The sequence below is a fragment of the Nipponia nippon genome, unplaced genomic scaffold, assembly GCF_047370975.1.
Source record: "Nipponia nippon isolate SJK-2023a ecotype South Korea unplaced genomic scaffold, ASM4737097v1 scaffold_2, whole genome shotgun sequence".
Lineage (NCBI taxonomy): Eukaryota > Metazoa > Chordata > Aves > Pelecaniformes > Threskiornithidae > Nipponia > Nipponia nippon.
The window spans coordinates 129,713,872-129,735,692 of NW_028262336.1; the positions used below are offsets into that span (position 1 = coordinate 129,713,872).

The following is a 21,821-nucleotide window of genomic DNA, read 5'->3' on the forward strand; positions in this document are numbered from 1 at the left end:
GTAAAACAGCATCCTAAAGCACACCCAGCCCTACAATCCACTGCTTTCTGCTCCGCAAGTCCTTGTTCACCCCGCTGCAGAGCCTCTCACAGCTCAGCTTGCTTCTTTCTTAAGAGAGCCGGGTGCCTGTTACATTTTCCCCGCAGAGGCATTAGATCTGTGATGGTCTGGTAGCAAACGGTGAAAAAAAAAAAAAAAAAAAAAGGAAAAAGACTGGTAGACTTAACAACTGCTATTACTTGGGTATACCCAAGAAGCCTGTCCTTTCGAACCACAACTCATCCTGCTGCAAGCAGCAGATAAGCTACTCGAGCAGAATCCAAGACTGAAATGCCATTCTGAAAGGTTATTAAAATAGAAAGCTTAAAGATTTTACAGTTAAGAATTTGGTCAGCGTACCAACTCTTATCCATTGCAATCACTTGGATTCTTCCTGCAACAGTAGACACGGCAAGAGAGGGGCCTTACAGAAGACAATAATATGGATTAATTTACCTGGTAGGTGTTGTCAAAGCTGTCATACATGAACCTGGTGATCAAGGAAGTCTTCCCCACTAGAAGGAGAAAAAAAAAACAACACAGATTCAAGGAACAATTTCAGTGGAAGTTTTCAACAAATGATTTAAAAGTGGTTTCAGGAGGAGTTTCACTTTGAGTCCAATAGATTCATACTGTGCAATTAAACTTCCTGCAACCAAAAGAGCAGTTACTTGACGTTACAATTGCGAAGTCACTAGTAGGTACATTTTTTCTGAAAAAGGTTGGCTCCTGTGTCATTCCTGAGCATCAGTTTTACTCAAATATTCATGATTGGAGACAAAAATTGAAATAATTTGATCGTTCCAGTTTCTGCCAAGTCATTCAGAAATTTTAGTTGAACTAAATGAAGAAATGTAATAGGTCTGACAACCCCTACAACAGATTATTATAAACAAGACAGCTCTTCTCGCTCATAAAACAAGGTAGCTATGTCGCTTTAAAGTACATCTCGCTGCGCATCTCCTCCATGTCACACTCTCCGTATTTGTCACACAAATGGCAGTCCCTGCTGTAGCACCACGGCAGCATAAGACAAGATTGAAGAGCATCGTTGCTGAGAGGCTTGTTTACCATCTGCCCGCAATGCCTGCAGTCCTTATCACTCCATTAACTTCACCCTTCCTTTGACAACATACTCACTATACCTTTTTGTACAAGCGGGTTCGTATGCGGTTAAAAATGCCATCATCCACCCCGGCGACGGCTGCAGCTCATGAGCGGTATGTTTGCTTGGCTGTTCAGCGTCAGTCAGTCGGCACTGCCATCGGAAGGTGTCACTGCAGCATGTGCAGCCACACCTGACACGGAGACACGGGCGAAGCCTTTTTCCCCCGCAGCCATTTGTGATGCTGCTGCTCCTCTGTAACTGCGACTCAGCTTGGCCAGGTTAAATCACAACCTACATCAAACTATGTCAAGATCCTCATTTCATAACCGAGATCGACACAAACTGTGTGTACCGTAGCATTCCGGCCAGGTATCAGACTACCTTATAATCTCATTTTCCTTAAAAGACAAGTAATATGAGGTTCATTTTAAAACAATCATTGTCACAACACAGTTTCTACTCCTGTAAGGTATGGCTGAGCTGGGACAAAGCCTAACCCGTACCCAGTGGACAGCTCTTTCCCTCTCCACGCCACTTTCACCTGGAGGGGACCAGCAAGATACGCAGGAACCGGAACATCTCAACCTGCCTCATTTCAATATGTTTAACCACTCTTAATTGTAGGCAGATTATTTAGGAAATAACTGAAGTTACTCAAGAGTATATCACCTCCCGTTGGTTTCTTCTAACCTCCTTGGCAGCTGGAATTTGCCACCTCCCACTGGCAGGGGAGAAGAGCTGTAGGCCTTACGTTAGCCATCAAACATTGCAGGCACAGATAAAAGGCAGTTAGATGCGCACAAGCCAAAGCTTGTGTTCTTCAAATAAGCTTCCAGAGATGTTCGTTCTCTCCAAGGGTGACCTTCAAGAGAGTAGGGGAATTTAAGCCAAGACTTTGGGGGTGTGGGTGGGATTTTGGGTTTGTTTGTTTTGTTTTTTTTTTTTTAAATCTTAGCATAAAACTTCCAACAAAATCTCCAGTATCGTACTTAAGCAGCATTTTAATCCGTCTGCAAACTCCAGCTAACGGTACAGAAGCGCTAAACTAACAGGAACCCAGTAGACAGCCTTTGAGAAAAAGATTTTCCCAAGTCAAAACCTGAACTCCTGTGTGAATTTTTAACATATTCTGCTCCATAGGCACAAGCAGGTTTCCCACAGAGCTAAAAAGCTGCCTTCGCAAAGGTAGAGCAAACGTTCCCTTTGGTGAGCAGGTTTTCGGAAGCGACGGGCAGGATTCTCGAATCCCTTATTCAAATTTGTCCCAACGGATGCGTTGAACGCCAGCACGAGCCGGTGCAGGACAAACAGCCATGGGCTGCGAGAGAAGGGTTTCGCTCCAGACCCAGCGACAGAGATGAGCAAATCCAATACCTTCCCACTGCGGCGCACGCTATAAATCCCAGTAACGGGTTTACGGCACGACAAGCAAGCTGGCTTTTCCACGCGTGGCCACTGGTGCAAACAGTCAAACTGAATTCTTTAGAGGTGCGAGGGGATGTAATCAAACTCACGAAATCATTTGCTTTGCTAAGTCACAACCCCTGAAGAACACTGAAATCTTCCGGCAAATCATTTCCCTTCCCACTACGTCTTGGAGGGACTCTGCTGAGAAACTATAAAATCTGAAAAGATTTTCTGTTTCATATTCCTGGAGCTTCCCTACCCTACCTTCATGCATTTCACAAAAAGAGGGAGAAAATAAGGTGCCGCTTGGCTTTTTTAAATTTAAATATCTGCCTCGACCAACATTTGGATAGACTGTCTTAATGCACTTCAGTTCTAAGACATTTCTTCTCCACACAGACCAAGGTTTCCTTTACATCGTATGTCAACAGGCACCAGACCAAGTTAGTATTAATACCAATGGCTTACAGTTTTAATTCCACTGTAACTACTGAAGCTTCACTATTTCCCCTTTAAAAAAAAAAAAAAACCTTGCTTTAAAAATCCTGGCAGAAGTGAAAGCCCACAATTCCCACTGTATCTATAATTAAAGGGAAAAGTCAGTGCATCTTCTCTTCAGAAATTCACATGTTTAGATTATATAAACAGACACCTTGTCCAGAGGGTTACAGGCTTTAAATATTCCCTCTTTAAAAGAGCCACTCCTAATACTTAACACCATCTCACCTCTCCCCAGCCTCCCCACACACGCCGCCCTGCCTGCCGACGGCAGAAACGATCCCCAGCCCTACAAAAAATAGCCGGATGAATCACCTTCGGATTCATATACCATCTGTTGCGCGCTAAGGCGATGTGGATGCATATGCCGATTCTCCTGCGGAAGCCGTGCTGCTATACGCCCTGTTTCCGAGAGCTCGACTAGAGAACGAAAACACACAGGAATTAATCTATTGTCAATTAATGTTGATCGCATTTCTCCCATGCAGAGGCACAGCACAGGCCCCTGGGCTAGTCGGAGCTAAAGCGACGTCACACATGATTTTGTGAGTACACCGAGTACTTAAACGCGCTAACTGTATTTATGATGGACCTAACAAAACAGTTACAAACTAAATTCCCAGTAAGGATAATCCCTTGTGATGGGAGACCCCATGGTGCAGCCATGAGATGATCTTTTTCCCCCTCCCTTGGCACAGCAACAAGCAAGGGCCACCGAGTCACAGGTCACCATTTGCTTTTGGAGCTGAGCCCCTGGGCTCTCGGATGAGTTTTATTTTGACATCAGTTTTTATTCAGAACGTCCCAACGGAGTGTTAAGCCCCTGTGCATGGCTTTAAAAAGAAATAAATGTAACAATAATAAGTAATATTGCCAAAAAAAGAACCAGTTTATTGACTGAGGATCTGCAGGAGAGTTTGAATCCCACTCTGTTACGTATTTTCACTTGCTTTCTATTCTGTCTTGCTGGCTGTATGTTTATCGAATTCACAGAAGGCATTCATTTGGGAGTGACTGCAAGCAAGTTAGGGGACAGAATGCAAAATAATCTTGAAAAACGCAGAAGTGACCTCAAGAGGAAAATGAAGCTCAGCAGGAAAATGAAGCTCAGCAGGGAGAAGTAGTACAAGGATATGCACGCAGGCAAGAACGACTGGCTGCTTAAACACAGACTGCAAACACCTGGGTAAGCAAGCTGGGGGTTATAACCAAAGGAAGCAAGGTAAGACAGTCAAGACCTGTTTCATTAAGCATTTTTTTTTTTTTTTTTAAATCTACTGGGTTAATTTAATCTCTTGGAAAAATTTCAACACACAAATACGTCCAGGGCAGCGTTAGTCAGCAATGTAGTGGCATACAACATCCTTTAGGCCAAAATATTTCTGGTATGCTGCTGGGGCCAAAAAAAAAAAAAAGTTAACATTATCCTTGGAGGAATAAAGGTGGGGGAGGAAAAGCTGCGAATGGGGTTTTACTGCAGTGCACAGCTTTGCCTGGAGCAGCGAGGGGGATTCTGCTGGACAGACTGACAGCAAGTGAGGAAAACCTGAAAAAATTCAGGGGCTGAGAAGGAGCTTTTTGGTGAGAGAAAAAGGCAGCTTGCATAGTTTTACCAGAACAACTGAAAGGTGATGGACAGCAGAGAAGTAAGTTAGTGATAAGGAAAGGTGGTCTCCACCCTCTTTTCTTTCTGTAGATCAAGATCTAACAGCTGAAAGCCAAGTCCAAACAAAGCCCTCCCAGAAAAGGCATGCGATTTTAAACACGAGGGTAATTAAACTCTGAAATAACCTATTCAGCTGGGCAGCGGATTCTCCTCCGTTCCTTGGCACGCAGAGTTGTCAGATGTTATTCCGGTGCAGGAATTTACATGCAAGGCATCTGAGAATTTTTCTGAAGCAGAGGGAAGCTAAGAAAATAAGTGATTAACCAAAGAAACCATTTGTTCCAACACTGCACCTCAACATCAATTTTGGAAACTCTTCTGTCGTTAAATGGCTGAACAACAGTAGCAGCACGGGTTTCATTAGAGGAGTTTTCTGCTCCTTCAAGCTTTTGAGCCAACAAAAAGTCCACATTAACCAGCTCCTAATCACCCAGCTGCGGCTCAGACACCATTGCTTAAGCGCACAGATTAGCGATGTACGCTCCTGGATGGGAAGGCAACCAGCTCCAAGGGGAATTTTTAAGCTTGTATCTGCCTTGCTCAGATGGTTTTCTTCAGCTCTGGAAGAATGTGGACCTAGAGGTCACTGAACTAGCTACTCACCAACTGCAACTGTACTCACCTCCTAACCATCAAACCTGACCAGCACGCGTTAATGCACACCGCAGGGCCTGCGTGGTGCCTGTTTCTGGGAGGCTGAGGAAGAGCAGAGAGAGAAGGGGGTTGCTGTACAAGGCAGTAAGTGGAAGCATTCACCCGCATTAATTCTGATAAGCTGCAATGTTTCAATACGTCACGGGACAGAAAAGTAGGCTGTTCTGTTATAGAAAAATAGGAAACTCCTAAAAGGAAAGGTTCAGCACAGAAACCAAGAGATGCCCAAACACTAACGTCCTCCTAAATCAGCAACTGAATCAGCGGTAGCAAACAGCCAAGTATCCAAGACACAGAACTGAGTGAAAAGATGGGAACTCGTGAAATTCCTATCAGCAAAACTGCCGTTAACTACGAGGGCCCAAATTCAAAGCCTTCAACAGCTAATTGCGTCAACCTGATCGATACTCTTTGTCTGGAAGCCTTGAGCCACTGCCTAGCACTTATTTCAGAAAGAGCATTCATCTGCGAGATGAAATCAATACGCTAATCTCATAGTTCCAGCAACTTTGATCTGACAGCAGCGACTGGAGAGATTTCAAGGTCGTTCATCCAATTCTTGAAGCCTACCTCGTCCCGCTTCTGGGGCCTTGCGTGCTGGAGATTTGTATGTCCAACGTCAACCACCACTAACGACATTGATTAACGGTGGGTACCAAGGACTCCTCCGCACCAGCGCATGCAGAATACGTGCTACCGGCTACCGCTGGCAGCACTGCAAGCAGCACTCCATGCTGCCTGCTGTAACGAGTCACTGGGGAGACTCTCACAAGAGCCAGGGATGGAAGAGACCCATTAGATAATACAAATCATCTCCCTGCCAGCACGGGATTAGAAGGTCATTTGTTGCCAGGCAGAGTCTGCAAAGGGCTCAGGCAACAGTCAAGAGTGACCGACGAAGGAGAAGTAATTGGGACTGTGCCACTTGTACTGTATGATGTACGAGAAGGGAAGCAGGCCTTACCTCCCCATTTCATTTTCTTAGGCACGTGCGTGTCTCTCTTGTATGAGAGATTCACATCTCGTTCAAGAATTCTTCCAGAAAAGTCACACCTAAATCTCCGAGTTCAAGCTAGTTATTGTTTAGCACTTTCAAAGCATCAGCAATCAAAAATGAACCAAGAAACATCTGGCGACCAACGACAGGACCCGAGGCAACGGCAGGAAGATGTGCCGGGGAGGGTTAGGTGGCCATTAGGAAAAGGTTCTTCACGCAGAGGGTGGTGGAGCGCTGGAACCGGCTCCCCCGGGAGGTGGTCACGGCACCAAGCCTGACAGCATTCAAGAAGCATTTGGACAACACCCTCAGACGTATGGTGTGATTTTGGGGTTGTCCTGTGCAGGGACAGGAGTTGGACTCGATGATCCTTGTGGGTCCCTTCTTCCAACTCAGGACATTCTATGATTCTACAATCTGCAAAGCAAAAATCATCTTAAAAATTCATTGTAAAGCTAAAAAATTCCACTTAACCAAGTCTGCCTCTGAGAACTGGAAGAGGTCAACAGAGATCTGACTTGCTAAAAGCCCAAGTTAAAGAGAGGAAGACAAAGAAAGCCTTCTCATCACACGTACAAATAAATCACAGTGTAATCCCAAAATTTCACTTGCCCTCGTCAAGACTCCTTTAAGATTCAGTTGAAGGATAAATCCCAGTGACACTATAACTTTCTTTCACAGATAAGCTGGCCTCAAAATCTTCACGGGAAGTATTTCCTTTACTAGACACACCGTAACACAGCTAATCCAGCAATACCTGAGGTGCTGACGAGAAACAGTATTTCTTATCAAGAAGTCAAACTCCGTTCTGCCCTCAAGTCTCAAAACAGACGACCCGATACCACTCGAGGAGTCCTGCTGAAAGTTACAGCTCCAAGATCTTCCGACTACCGGCCTCACATCAAGTTTCATGCTCAGATTTGCCGGTACTTGAGACCCAAAGCTTACAAGAGTTGCTGAAATTCAAAAGATTTAATGCTGAGGATCGGAGAACTTGCTAGTCCAGATCTGGAAAAAACAACCCAAGGCAACAAGAGGAAAAAGCATTGCTAAGAACAATACACTGAATTATGAATGCATGAAAACCGTTTTTAGATTTTTATGTAAAAAGACGCCCCAAAAGGAGGATGCTTATAGCTGACTTAAAATGATCTGGGTGAGCCAGTAATCAAGAAGAGTATTTTTAGGTATGTCAGTCTGAGCTCTTAAAACAGAAATGCTCTATTAAAGTGATGAAAGCAGCTTCTTTCAAAAAAAAAAAAAAAAATCCTCCTCTGCTCTTCACTGTCAAGCTATGGCAATTTCACCCGGTTCCCCCAAAGCAAGAAACAAAACTCATTCATTATCCCGAAGACACTGACAGAGCCAGCAGACTGCATTCATCTAACAAATCCTCAGGAAGATTCAGTTGATCCATGGTGGCGGCTGAGGAACTCCGAGGACGGCATCACGCCTAGTCACGGAGAGCAGAGGTAGAAGGCAGAGTTGATGTGGTCTCGCCTCCTTGCTCTAATTAAAGAATTTTTTTACCCCAGAGTTTTTTCTTTCCCCCCATTGATTCCACTTCTGCTCTATTGTCAAACCTCTTTTATTCTCCCATTTCTTTCCTGATGCGAGACACCGGATGAGATCAGACCAAAGGACCATCTGAGCCAATTCTCTGCATCCCGAAGTCCCCAATAAATGAAAAAAAAAATAAAATCCAGGAAAAAAAAAAAATCAGAAGAAAGCCTACAAAGAATAAACCTTCTTGAAATACATCTGTGCCCCCCCCAAGTAGGTTTGTTTGCAATTAAAATTATGGCGTCTGGTAAAAAAAAAAAGTTATTTTTAATTAAAAAAAAAGTATGGCTATAGATATTTTAATTAGAGCAAAGGGTGATATTAAATGCACATTTATCAGACATTTTCCAAGCATGTTTTGGCTACGCAGGATAAAGCTGGCTGAAGGATGCCCTCCGAGCCTGGCTGCTGAAACGGAACGGCTGCCCCCATTGATTCCAGGAAATAAGAACATTTTGTACTGTTAACACTCCAAAAATTGTGCAAGTCGCTTTCGTGCTACTTCAGCGGTTCTTGCATTATACCAAAGCAGCAATGGCTTCTTTATGTACAAACAAAATGGTTCGAATAGCCTCTTTTAAGATAATTTATTCCCACTCTAGTTAAAGATCTAGGTTATAAATTATACTCTTGTCCTTTTAAACAGATTTGCTTCTTTAAGAAAGAATTTAAGATTCTGTTTCGGAAGTTAATGTAAAATATCCAGAGAGTTAAAGGGAAACCAACAAGACCCAGAAAAACAAGGAACAGTTTTTATTTTGTTTTAAATAATTTTAGTAGTTAAAGAAATGTTGCATCATTTTCTACTTTAAATATATTTTATTTCATTCATCCCAGAGGACAGAGGCAACTCACCCTGATTTTAATTGATTATATTTTTCATATTCATTTGAAACAGAACAAACAATGGACTTGCAGCCTCAATCAAACACGCGAAGATCAGCAAAGGAAACCAAAATACCTACGGTCAATCTATCAACTTCAGATGGAGTTAACCATAGGGAGCCCCGAGCAAGGAGCAGAATAGGAAGTCCAGTTAATACATTTCCAGCAGCTTTGTCACTTCTGTTTTAGTTACAACTTCTTTGACACAGGAAAGTTGCAGCTACATCGCTCTACACAGGAACTACGGGCCAGTGAAGATCTGCAGATAACTTGCTGATGCAAAACATCAGCATTTATGTATTTTTGGCGGTTCAGTAAACATTTTGGTCCATCATAAGGATACTTCTAATATGCAAAAAAAATAAGTCGAAGTCCTTCAAGACCTTAAAAGCAGGTTCTGCAGGCTGCAGACGACTGAAGTCCACAAACCCCCGTGCTCAGAGTCCTCCGCGCACAGCCGACGGTAGGCAGCGGCACGGGAAACCAACTGTTGCTTTGCGAACAACGCAGCGTCACGCAGTGAAAAGCGGCAGCGAGGATGCTGCTGGCAGCGGCCAGCAGTTCGTACGCGGTTGTGGCGGAAAGAAGGACAGACAACAGGGCAGCCAATTCTGAAAGGGTTTTTTGGCAGTTGATTTGTGTAGGTTTTATGGCATCCTACCTCGAAAAGTAATTCTAGAAAGGCAGACGCAATCAATAACAATGTCAAACAACTGTAGTTGACCTTTTTAGGCCAATGAATCCCTGCCAAACCTTAATTTCTTTTCAGGTCACCACCCACGACAGAGCTTTTTTTTTTTTTTCTTTCTTTCTCTCCTTTAATTAAAAGCACTATTGAAAACTGTTTGATATAGTCCTGGATCAATTACTTTGACCTCAGGGATTGCCGGTAGTCTATAGCTATCAATTTGAGAATCATTGGCTTGTACTCACAACGCAGAGTAGGTAAGTCAGCCTACCGCTCCTGGGGTACACATCTCACACCTCGCATGTTGCTAGCACAGCTGTATCAGTCCACACATCTGTAAAACACACCGCGATGTTTCTATCATGCAATAATTCCAGGGATGTGCACTATGCTTATCAAAATCAGCAGTTACAAGGCTGCAAAAAGGCATGAAACCAGCACCATGATGTCTACAAGGCAGGAGGTCTATGGCAATAGGTTCCTTTTGATTCAAATTCCAAGGAAGCAGGACCCTAAGGAATGACTGTCCCCTTAGAGTGTCATTTCATACAAAATAGTATCTCATTCAGTAGCCGCTTACAACTGGAGGTGAGGAAAGAAGAAAGCTCAAGCTGCCATCAACGACACCCTGCTCCGACACCTCCTCTCTTCCTTTTCCTCCCCAAATAAAAACAGAGCGAGCAATTACGACAGTAAAACACAGGCAAACACATGCTAAAATTCACTAGCGTAAGGTCCATCCGGATTTTCTCTAACTCTACCACCTCTTCCTTCCCCATCTTTGAAAAGATGCATCCCCCTTCCCAGCTGAAGGTCTCACCCTTACGCATTTTTCACACCTGCCCTTGTTGGCTCCGGCACTGGCAGAGACATTTCCATCGTACTCGGTTGTGACAGCTTGCACGGACCGGGCATTATTCCTTAAAGGAAGTTTTAAGACAGATGAATCCACAGGAATTCCCAGCAGAGGTTTCCCATAGTCCGATTTCATCCCTGTTGCAGCCTGTCCAGCCTTAGTGAACTACAGGGAAAGGTGTGCTTTGCATTTTCCTATTTTCTCTTTACATTTGTTAGTCACCAATTGACAAAACAGTAAGAAATAACTGACCACAGCCATCACCCTAGTTTTTCAAAGACTATTTATATTAGAAGCAATTAAAATTAATAACTCTACAGAAATTAATCAAGTGGATAATACAAGAGACTTTTGGAAGCCCGAGGTAATCCTGAAGCATGTCAACTATTTTTTTTTTCCATCCCAGGCTATAGTATTGGACATTACATAGAATCTCAACATCTTTACTAACCTTGAAGTCCCCCATTCACAGCGTGGGATAATATCAGCGCCCAATCCTCCGGCTCAGGGTAAGAGGTGCTGCTTATCTACCAGCTCCTCTTCAGGTAAGATGCTGGGAGGAGGGCTGATCCTCTTAAAGAAAAAAAAAAATCACTTTTTTTTTTTTTAAACACACATTTTAACACCTTCCCAGATGAACAGTAATAGCATTGCCCCAGTTAAGGAAACCGAGAGCAAGGGCTCTACACAAAATGGTGATGAATTTAATGAGATACAGCATCCGACCAACAAACCAGTGAAACGACCAAGACAGCAACTGGCCCCAGAAGCACCCACCCTTTCCCCTCCCCTCCACACAGAGCCCCGAGTATTTTAAAGTACTGAAAGAAACCGAAGTTACCTATTTTCTCATTGTAAATTTGATTTTCTTAGTCCTTACAAAGATTCTATTCAAACTGAACTTTTCAAGGCAAGCTGAGATGGTTTTATTACAGCTGAGCATCTGCTTCAGCTGCAAAGACAAGTTTTACTCATCGTTACAATTAAGTAAGAAACAGCCTGGCCAGAGTGTTTGCTGCTGAGGCAATTTCCACTTGCGTTTTACCCTGTAACAATCAAGTGCCTTGAACTTCGGTCAACTCTGGGATGGAAGAATTTCTGAGCAAAATATTTTAAAGCCTCAGTATCTCAGCGGTTCCCAGCAACTTCACAAACCAGAAACTCTGACATCAGCCTTTTAGCTCACTAGACAGCCTTCAGCACTCCGGTGTTAAAAAAAGCCTGCATTTAACAAACTAGAACAGACCATAAGCTCGGTATACAAGCCTAAATGGATGGTAGGAAGCGTGCATGAATATTTATGACTGTCTGGTGCAGAACAGCAGGAAGGGAAGCAACAGAGTCGAGTGAACTCGCATGATATAACAAGGAATGACACCTACCTAGCAGATGAGCACACATAAAGCTATTATGTGAATGGCTGATATCATCTGCAGCTTATTCTCGCACGCTACAATAACGGGGACACAAAGCAGCAAGTCCATTTTCACAGCAGCACCATTTTAAACACGAAATATATGAAAAAGAGATGCAACCATCCTGCATTTGACACGCCTTGCTGTTCACTCCGTGTTTTTCCTTTCGGAGACAAAGGGCATAATATGATTTTCCTAAAGGATTCTAAACAGTTACGGCAAAAATATCTACTGCATGTAATTTTGTTATAGCCCCAGGAAACCAGTGAAATTTGCAGCTCCTTACGTCTCAGTAAAACGTCTTCAGTAGACCCCACTAAAGCTATTTGCCGCTCAGGAGGCAAAGATTCAACTCTTCTCCCTGGCCATAGCCAAAGATTAATTTTTTAATGGCTCGCAATAGAAATTGATGAATACGCATTTCAAGCGACGCCCAAAATTATGCAAGTTTCACACCCATTTGAGACCTTGCTGGAAGACCTGCCCTCGCTACGGCGAAGCAAATGGGAAACATAATTTTTGTCACAACCCAGATGTCATCAGAGCAAAGGGGGTTTAGTTCCAGTCAATCTCTCCAGGCGATAACCCACACAAACAAGAGTTTTCATGCCTGCTGCCTGGCCGACTGCTCTTCCCTGTCACCTATTTCCATAATTTACAAAAAGGGACCAATTACTCCCTTATCTACAACAACCAGTAATCAAATGATTAACACTTCAGTAACTGCCTTATAAAAAAAGATGACTAGGAAAATACATGTTAGTCTGATAAGCTCATTAATTTTCATTCAGTCTTTTCTTTGAGTACCTCAGCAGAGCATGTAGCCAGCACTGTTTTCCTCCCAGGAGCGATGAGGCCCTGCTTGTGCCACAATACTTCACCCAAGACAGAAGGAAATTGAGGTTGATGTGTTTTTCTGACCTAGAAAGTATTTTTTTCCCAGGGTCTTGCTAACAGCCAAGCCCAGCAAGGCCTGTAACATTTGAACGCCGGTGTTACACACATTTGAACGCCGGTGTTACACACATTTGAACGCCGGTGTTACACACATTTGAACGCCGGTGTTACACGAAAGCAGGAGCTTAAGCAACATCAGTTCTTCCAACCCGGCTTCTTATATTCCTGCTCAGGAAACCACCAGCTCTGGTTCAACAAGCTCAGACTTCAACTGGAAAGGATCCTGTCTCAACAGCAAAACATGATCTTTGATAGCCAGGTTGTCCCTGACAATATATACTTAATTTTTGGCCCACTGAATAGGAACAAGATTCTTAGTCACTAGTTAAAGCCCTGCAGATAGCAGATTATTTACGTTGCCCCACAGCCACTTGCTTTAGGTCCTTAAAATCACAGAATCACTGAGGTTGGAAAGGACCTCTGAGATCACCGAGTCCGACCTTCCTTCAGAGGGATTAGGACTGAAGTGAAGACTGGTGGAACCGAGGACTGAAAAGCTGCCCTGGCTATAGCGACCGTCTTCCAGGAGGAATCTGCAATAGATTCTGGCACAAGTATTAAATTTTCGGGAGTACCATGCTCCGTGAGTAAACTGTCCTTCCAGTTCAGTCTGCCACAAGACAACTGTGAATATATTCAAGGCAATTTGAGAGGTTCTGCATCTGTATTAACTGAAGTATTAGTTTGTGTCAAGTTTCTGCTCCAGAATTATTTTTTTTTTTTTACTCTTTAATATTACTATAGGAGATACACAGGAAACATCAGCCCTGTGGAACTACACTCCCAATCTTGTTTTTAAGTAAAAGTCAATACAATCCAATGCAGAGAAACTTTGCAGAACTCGAGGATTTATTCTTTCTCTCCAAAAGAGCGGGAAGAGAAGCTTTCCAAAACCTAGCAGTTCATGTCTTAAATTTGAAGTTCTCAGCCTTACTTTTGATTAGCTAAACATCTGGATATAGACACACACTGGGGATTAAACCTAGCTGAACACCATGAATAGTTTAGTCTCTATAGCAAGGAATGCACGGCTAGTCAGTGAAAGCTATTAAAAGACTGCTCTCTTTCCTCTTAAATGAACAAGTTTTCATTTTATTCCTAATCTTGCAGTATAAATTTCCCAGGCTAATTCCCATTGTACACTATTTCTGTTTTCTGCACATATTTGGCAGAAGAGTTATCACAGAATGGTTTGGACTGGAAGGGACCTTTAAAGATCATCTTGTCGCCCCCCCTGCCATGGGCAGGGACACCTTGCCCTAGGTGCTGGTTAGCACCAACTTTGTTGTTTTTCATTTTAAAAATCTCAGGTTAGACTTCCCTTCCCCAAGGAACCTGCTCTTAACGCTGAGAAAAAAAGCTCAGAGCGGAACGAAAAACTATCACTTCTGCCACTCAAAAAGACGTGAGCAGACACACCGACAAAGAGAAAAGCCCCTTGTTCCTTTGGGAGAGGTCTTATGGTCACATCTCGCTAGAAGATTCCTCCTCCCACTTTGAGAGCTGAGCTGGCTCACTGGTACATTTTACCAGTTTAGCATCTCCAGATTGCTCAAATTTTCACCCCACCCTTTTAAAGAAGCGTATGTTCAAGTGTTTTGTGTCCTGAACTAGGCCCTGCTGATCACGATCATCTACTGGTACCTCTGGAAGACTTTTGGGGAAGTGCGGGCCAGGAAAGGTGTGTAAAATACTCTCCTTGCAAGTGGCTGTCGAGCCTCTCTCTTGACTTTGGGCTGCAGTGGGGGGACACAGGCCCTGGGAAACGCTTGTGCACAGACCGGCTCTGCAAAAGGGAGGGAACAGACACTGCTCAGCCAAGAGCAAACACTCAAGAGAACATCCTCAGTGTCACAAGGCAGAGCCCGACATATTAAAAGCACAATAAAAAACTAACAACAGCCTCCCTACAGGGCAGGGAAGAACCTGCCTAGCTCTCCTGAAGACGAAACGCCGGTCCTTCTGGCACCAGGGTCCTTTTGTGCAACACCTGCCAGAACATCCTCATTATGCTATTCACTAATTGCTTTCAAGCAGCACACTCCAAACCTTGCTTCAGCTAGCCTCGGCCTCCATGACGCCGCAGCTCCTGAAAAACCGCCTGTGCTACCCAATATAATCACATGATGCACTCTGAAGTAACGTTAAGCCTATGTTAAACCTCACATACTCATTCCCGAGGGACAGAAAATGGACAAGAAATTGCCCTCTAACAACCAGAGTAACGATTCTCCCCAAGGATCCTACCTTTTATGCAACCATTCCACCAAGATCCAAATGCCACACTAGGAAGAAAAAAAAAAAAAAAGGTTTTACAGCTGACAGCTAGATGTTGAAGGACAACTGGATAAAAGCCTGCTGTGCCACTGATCTAAGTATTCAGTGCCATATGGATGTATTTTATGCTGTCTCTAGGCGTTTTAAGACCAGCAAGAGAAGCAAAGAGTTGTCACTTGTATTTAAAGTTTGGCAGTAGCTAAAGGGAAAAGGAAGAGGCAGAAAAAGGTATTTTCTATTACCAATCTTTTTTTTAAGCCAGCATTAGCCTGTTTGCTTTCTTTAGACATGTCAGAATCCTATTTTCTTTAGTACCACCCTTGTTTTCTTGAGGGAGATGCAAGTTAGTTTTACCTGGAGTTTGGTACCTCTATTTATCAGTAATAAACTAAGCCACATATTGAGCCTGATCATTAACGGCCTGCAGCAGGTCAGGGCAGAAGGCACAGCCCAGACACGTAAAGCTGGACAAGGCTCCCCTTTGTATTTCTGTATATGAAAGGTTCACACAAATCAATAAAAACTTGTGGGGACTAATCACAACTTTAATGACTTACACTCTGTACTCTTTTCCACTAAGTAAATCCTAATAAGCACTGGCACAGTTGATAAAAGTAGAACAATACGACTGATTATTAACGCATGGGCAAGATTTCCCTTGGGATACACACCAAGCCTTGTGACAGTGACAAAAATACACGGTGATAAATAGCTTCATTAACTCTTGTGGGTTTTGTCAGTAATTAGCTTTACTTTTCCTCTCAAAATGGGAAATATATAAAAGAGCACAATGCAAAAAAAATCTTGTTTTATTTGCTCAGTCATGGCCATGACGAAATGAAACAGTGAACGTGGGTCAGTCCTCTAGTTCCAGCTCATAACCACTCACTTTACAGACTTTGCAGCTGTGATTGTTTTTAAACAATTAAGTTGCACATTGCAAAGTTTTCATCTAAAAGCTGAGTTTTTTCCACCACATTCACTAACCTGTAGAAAAGAATAAACAAGAGTCAGCCCTTCACTACTGAACAAGAAGCAGCAAGTCTATTATAGAAAGCAAAACATGGTAGTTTGATTACTCGGTCAAGATAGTAAAATTAAAAAAACGCATGGAAATGTTACCTCTTAAGCACAGCTATAAAAATTCATTTTAAACTATAGGCCTCGTGTTCTGAAGATGAAGCCGCTTGTCTAGTTTTCTGCAGCGGAGTTCCAAGTCAACCACATAACATAACCAGTGCTGTTTTCACAGTTTAGAAGATTTCTAAAAACAACACAGAGCCACAATTAAGTGTCACAAGATGAGGACCTTCAGGCTACTTCGGTTTTCCTCATCTGGTGTAACACCAAGCATCTGGGAAGTTACACAACGCCACTTTATGAAACATACTTCCAGTTTTCTGTTAGCGAGAACATCTGTCCTCTTTCACATTTAAAGCTTTGAATCTTCCATCATCCTGTAACGGGCCAAATATTCTGCTGTCTCCTGAGCCAAGCATGCTGTCCCTCACAGGTCGAGAAGATGGAATTTGACTTGAGTTTTGAAGAAGCAGAATCCTGCCCATTTCTGAATGACGGACACCCTTTAAGATGGTGTGGAAGCCAGAAACTGTCTTCTACTGTCTATAGCAGACCAAGCTAGGAGCTTTTCCTTGCGGGAAGAGAGTCTTATAATCTTGTCAAGACCTGTAACAAAACTGGTAAGACGGTATGAACAAAATATGCATGTAGACAACAGGCAACAGCAGAAGAAGGATTAACGGAATTCCACATGCTAATTGCTACACAGCGTGGTAAATGTGGTTTCATTCAAATGACCAGATAGCAAGAAGAAGAATAAACCTAAGATAAGGTAACAAGAAGATCAAGAACCGGAGCCATAAGTCCCCAGATAAGGAAAACAAAAGAACAAGGAGACTCGGGAATTTTGCCCAAGTCACAAGAGGGATGAAAAAAATACCTAGAGGAAATGTCCCAAACAGTTTCAGCTCCTAAGAGTAGAGCCCACGAGTGTCGTGTCAGAAAATCAAGAAGAACCCAACAGACGTGATGAGGACTCAACTGTGTCCTGTGTCACATTAAGCAACTCTGGCCAAACACTTGGGCGCACATCTTGGTCCTTTTGAGGACAGGGATGAGAGCGCATGCAAGTAAAATCCACGCAAGAGTGACTGTGTGCGAAATCTGTTCAACTGGAAACCAACCCCTTTCACTTCCATAAGGGCCTGCACTGAGTTTTGATGCGCTATTTGTTTTTTTTAACGCTATGGCTCTCAAGAATGGATTCTGCAAACGGGTTTCTATTCCCGACTTTAAGCCCTGGTTGACAACACTAGAAGCAGCAGTAAGCTACAGCGCTGCCTTGCATACACAGTCACCACAATTTTTGTGAAAAGAAGCCCCCATATTTCAAGAGCATGTGTAGAACTCCCAAGTATGAGCATATTAACCCTTCACATATTTCTAAAAGGAAAATATTCACTTTTTGACAACACTCACTTTAAGTATTTTGAAAAAAATATCCCGAAGAGTAACTATTCTTGCCCACAGCAGAGAGAAGGGGCAGTTGTCGTGCAGGCGAGTTTAAAACCAGAGCACAGGAAGGATGAACCATACGCTCACGTTTGCTATGCGAGATATCCAGGAAAACAGGGGAAAAAGGTATTAAGCTTAGTTAATTAACTAAAGGTACTTCTAGGTCACCTTTACATTTCAAAGACTGCTGCACAATCTCTTCTTACTATTTGCCAGGAATGAAAAAAACCCCAACATTTACGATCTCATGAGGATATTTTACACCACAGCCTGAAGATTTAGCTTTCCTTCTCGTCTTACATAGTAAAGCTTTTTAAAACAAGTTTCCAATTAGGCTTAACATATTCGCCAAAGGACTTTGTTATTTTAACAGCTAAGGAAATGCCTCAGAAGTAAGGCTGTTCGAGCCTCAGCATAAATATGGATCACACAAAGCAGCACCTCTACGAAACTCTAAGAGCACTTGGAAATACTGTAAAACGTGTCCGCAGGATCTCCTGATCAAGTCTGGATGACCACGAAGCTAAGGAAGATGAAAGATTGAGTAGCGCAGAAGTCGGAGTGATCACAGTGTTCAAAACTTCTCAGCAGCAAGGCACAGCGAGTGGAGGCAGGAGCTCTCAGCTGCAGGGCAGCAGAAGGAAGAGAACTTGAGGTGGACTTAATCAGCAGCTCAGCTGGCAAGAAGAAGGTAAGTACAGCTTGGAAAGCAGAAGGCATCCCATGCAGGAGATGTTATTGGGAAGCCTCTCCTACATCTCAGAAAGGACTTTTTTAAAAGGCCTAGTTCTTGCAAAGTCACATCTTCCGGATTCCTCACTCTGCTTTTAAACACTGGATTTCCCCCAACACGTGGAGAAGCGTTCCGCTATCAGACTGTACAACCATCTCCAGTATTAAGCTAAGTTATATTTGTATGTACGCTTCTGTGGAAAAAAACATTTAAGACCAGATTTGGGAGGCAGGGGAGCTGGAGGATGATGGGGGAAGGGAAGGAGGAGGAACAGTACTTAGATCTTGGATAATAAAGTCCTCTTCATTCCAGTTGCAATTTAGTTGGGAATGGCTGCCTGTCCCTGAGCCAGAGTACAAGGATTTGTCAGATTCAGCTCAAAATCAAAGAATAAATAAATCTTGTATAATGCCATTACTAAAGGCAGAATGGCACGGAGGTAAGCACGTGGAAAAGGGTTCTAGGAAGTCCCACTGGAGAAAGATTAAATGAATTTTATATTCTCAGCAAGTCAGCGACTAAAAATTAATTCAGGCTCTAAAATGACACCCATATGCCCGGGGAAAATACGTCAGACTGCTGGTACTACAGAGCTGTCTCCTTTGGGCTGTGATTCAAGCGTCCTCGAAGTGGTAAGGGCTGAGCTGAAGCTGGGCAGTGAACAGGAGTTCAGAGACTCAGAACGGATGACATTTAGTATTTGCTTTTTACCAAAACACCCTGTTTGGTTAATACTCCAATAGTCCCCACAACACTCTGACTAAACATTTCCTTAATAATACAATTTTTGGACAAAGAATCAATTTTGGATTGTGGTGTCCAGGTTGAAATTTCAGAACAAAGTCTAGTTAACCGTGTTCCAGTTTACTCAACGATAAAACACACCAGCTTTGCTGTGAGCACATTCAGCCAAATTAAATGCTTTTAGAGACACCTCGTCCTTACAATATCTTCAGTCCAGGCAGAAACGCGATTACATTAACGCTTCATAAGGTGCTTGGAGTACAAGCAATGAAAAAAAAAAAAAAAAAAAAGGTTGTTGCTTATACAATAGCTTACAGAGAAATTCTACTTTTATGCATTAAAGTTACACAAAATTTTAGTTAGAATTTCGGTTCCGGTTTATGTGTATTTTTACAATGTAAACACACTAGCATACACTGCAAGTGCGAAGACAACTTCATCTTCGCCAAAAAGCGTTAGCCCTTGGGTCAGGTTGTTTCAAAAAGAGCTCCTGTAAAGTTATACTGCTATGCATTTCAGTGAAGCAACAAATTTATTATTGAGACATGCAACACACACTGAATGCCAAGTGACTGCTAGCCCGATCATGGTTTCTAAGCTAGACTCATAGAATAAACCCAAAAGAAGGAAAGCTTGGTCCATTAAATATTTACTCTGCCTTTAATTTTAACTGCATGTTTGTTTATTAACTGGTTGGTGGTTTGGTTCAGGCTGGTTTTATTATTTTTATTTTATTATTTCAACTGCTTTAGTGGTCCACTTGCTTCTTACACAGAAATTTGAACCTATCAAGTTTGGAAGACCAATATTTAAGTTTTATTATTGTCATGCAAGGGTAGCTCAACATTCACTTTATATATGATGGCAGTTAAAGCCTATGGGGATGAATTCACTTTTTGAAGCATATACTACATACAGGCTGTATCAGACACCCCATTAAAAACAAGCACAGCACCGAGCAAAAATCCACAAGGAGACCTTAAGTAATTAATCATTCATAAGACCCAATTTTTATATGCCAGTATTTTATTTTTAAATACCTAATTATCTGCTTGTAAAAGACTTGGAAGATGTAAAATGCTACATACACAGATCAAAAGTAATTAAGCCACTTTGGACAGACATTACATTGGAAGCGTGGATCTGCTCTTTAAGGAGCGGTTCTGCTAAGTGCAACTGTTGCTCTGCACTGAGCTCCTCTTGCGAAAGGGGAAAAGGAGCTACGAGCTCCTCCATCACCTAGACTACAAGATTCAAGCAAAACCGTTATTATAAAACCAACATTTCCGAATTCAGAAGACTGCTCTCAATATTTTATATTGGCATAAAGTTGGAATCAACACAATTGTTCCCCTCTCTTGCAATGAAAATTGCTTTTGGAGTGAGCACGTTAAGAGTAAAAAAGTAAATATTCAGGACTTCGTTCCACTTCACTAAAATTACCAAGCTTTAGGTGAATACGAGCAAAAAGTATGATCCATGCTCTTATGAAGCACTTGCTCATATTTACTGAAGGAAAAGCGAGAAAGCAGCAAGAGAAGATACCCCTTCAACCAGATTTATGGGTTTTACTGCCAACTTCAAGTTCTCAATTGGAATGAGAAACTAATCGCCACAGAAACAGTTTGAAAACAAGAGGTAGACATTCAAAAGATGATAATAATAAATTTCTGGTTTAAATACCTTTACCACATTATTTCTGTCCAGAACAAACCATATTCATGGGCAGTTTACACAGGAATCTGTGTATAAATCCTCAAGCGAAACAATGTTTTCCAAAAATAACTTTTGTTAAAATAGGATAAACTGAAAATGATAGGCTAATATACCATCTAATACAAGAATACTCTTCTGGATTCTTCAGAATTATATTGTGCTGGTGACATTTCCCTGCAGAATTATCTGCTTCATTATCTCTGCGGTACGGCACCACAAAGAGCAATGTCCATTTCTCTGCCACCATCGAAAATAAATCTTAATATCTGAGGAACCTGCTGCAGTAACAAGAGAGATTCCTCTTCCCTATGCAAAAGTACTTAAATACCTTCAGAAATCCGGAATTTTTCTTTGCATCATTCATCTTCTCCTGAGATTTGAGTATTATCAATGACAAGCATAACACGTACACTAGACATTACATGAGTGAAAAGACTTAATGATTTGCTACCTGAAACCACCAAGTTCAGCTGATAGTTAGGCTCCTTCCCGGATAACCTCAGATTATCTTCCTTTTCTTCTCTGGTATAGAGTCCCAGGATTGTAATGGGTTATTTTCAACTCTAACCTGCAGAGCATTCGGGTTCCAGTGGTCTTGCATCTTTTAATTTAAGGCATAAGATTCAGACAGATGAACAGCAACCTTAACCATAAACAGCCTAAGAACAGAACCAAATCATTTTACACTAACATTTAATTACAATTTAAAATTGGTTACAAAACTGAACTGCAATGAAGCGTATTTGATGCTTCTTCCCTAAAAGGAGCCTTAATCAAAAATTACCTGTGCAGTTTGCTCCTCTACTGAGGCCACTGAAGACTGAGACGTGAATGCATTCCTGTTACTTCAGAAATATGTACACGTGGGAAAAATCTTGCCTAAACATAGGCAGTCAATCCAATATTCTCTAGATGTTGGTGATTTTCAGAATGTAATCTAAGAACAGTATCATCAGCTATAAATATTATTTGGATTACATTAATCTGCATGAAAAGCTGTATTCACCAGATACAAAAGGAATCGCATCTGCTCCAGAGAGCAGAAAATAGAGGCAGAAATCAACGCAAGAAGAAAGGGGACTG

General features: G+C 42.3%; 1 protein-coding gene across 2 annotated transcripts in view; it reads right to left on the reverse strand.

Moving 5' to 3' along the window:
• The window catches only part of RAB6A (RAB6A, member RAS oncogene family), a 64,751-nt gene that overhangs the window by 25,872 nt on the left and 17,058 nt on the right, over positions 1 to 21,821 (reverse strand). For both annotated transcript variants that reach the window (XM_087756099.1, XM_087756100.1), the window contains exon 2: positions 496 to 554. In XM_087756099.1, the coding sequence (XP_087612225.1) occupies positions 496 to 554 (59 nt within the window). The remainder of the gene's footprint in view (positions 1 to 495; positions 555 to 21,821) is intronic.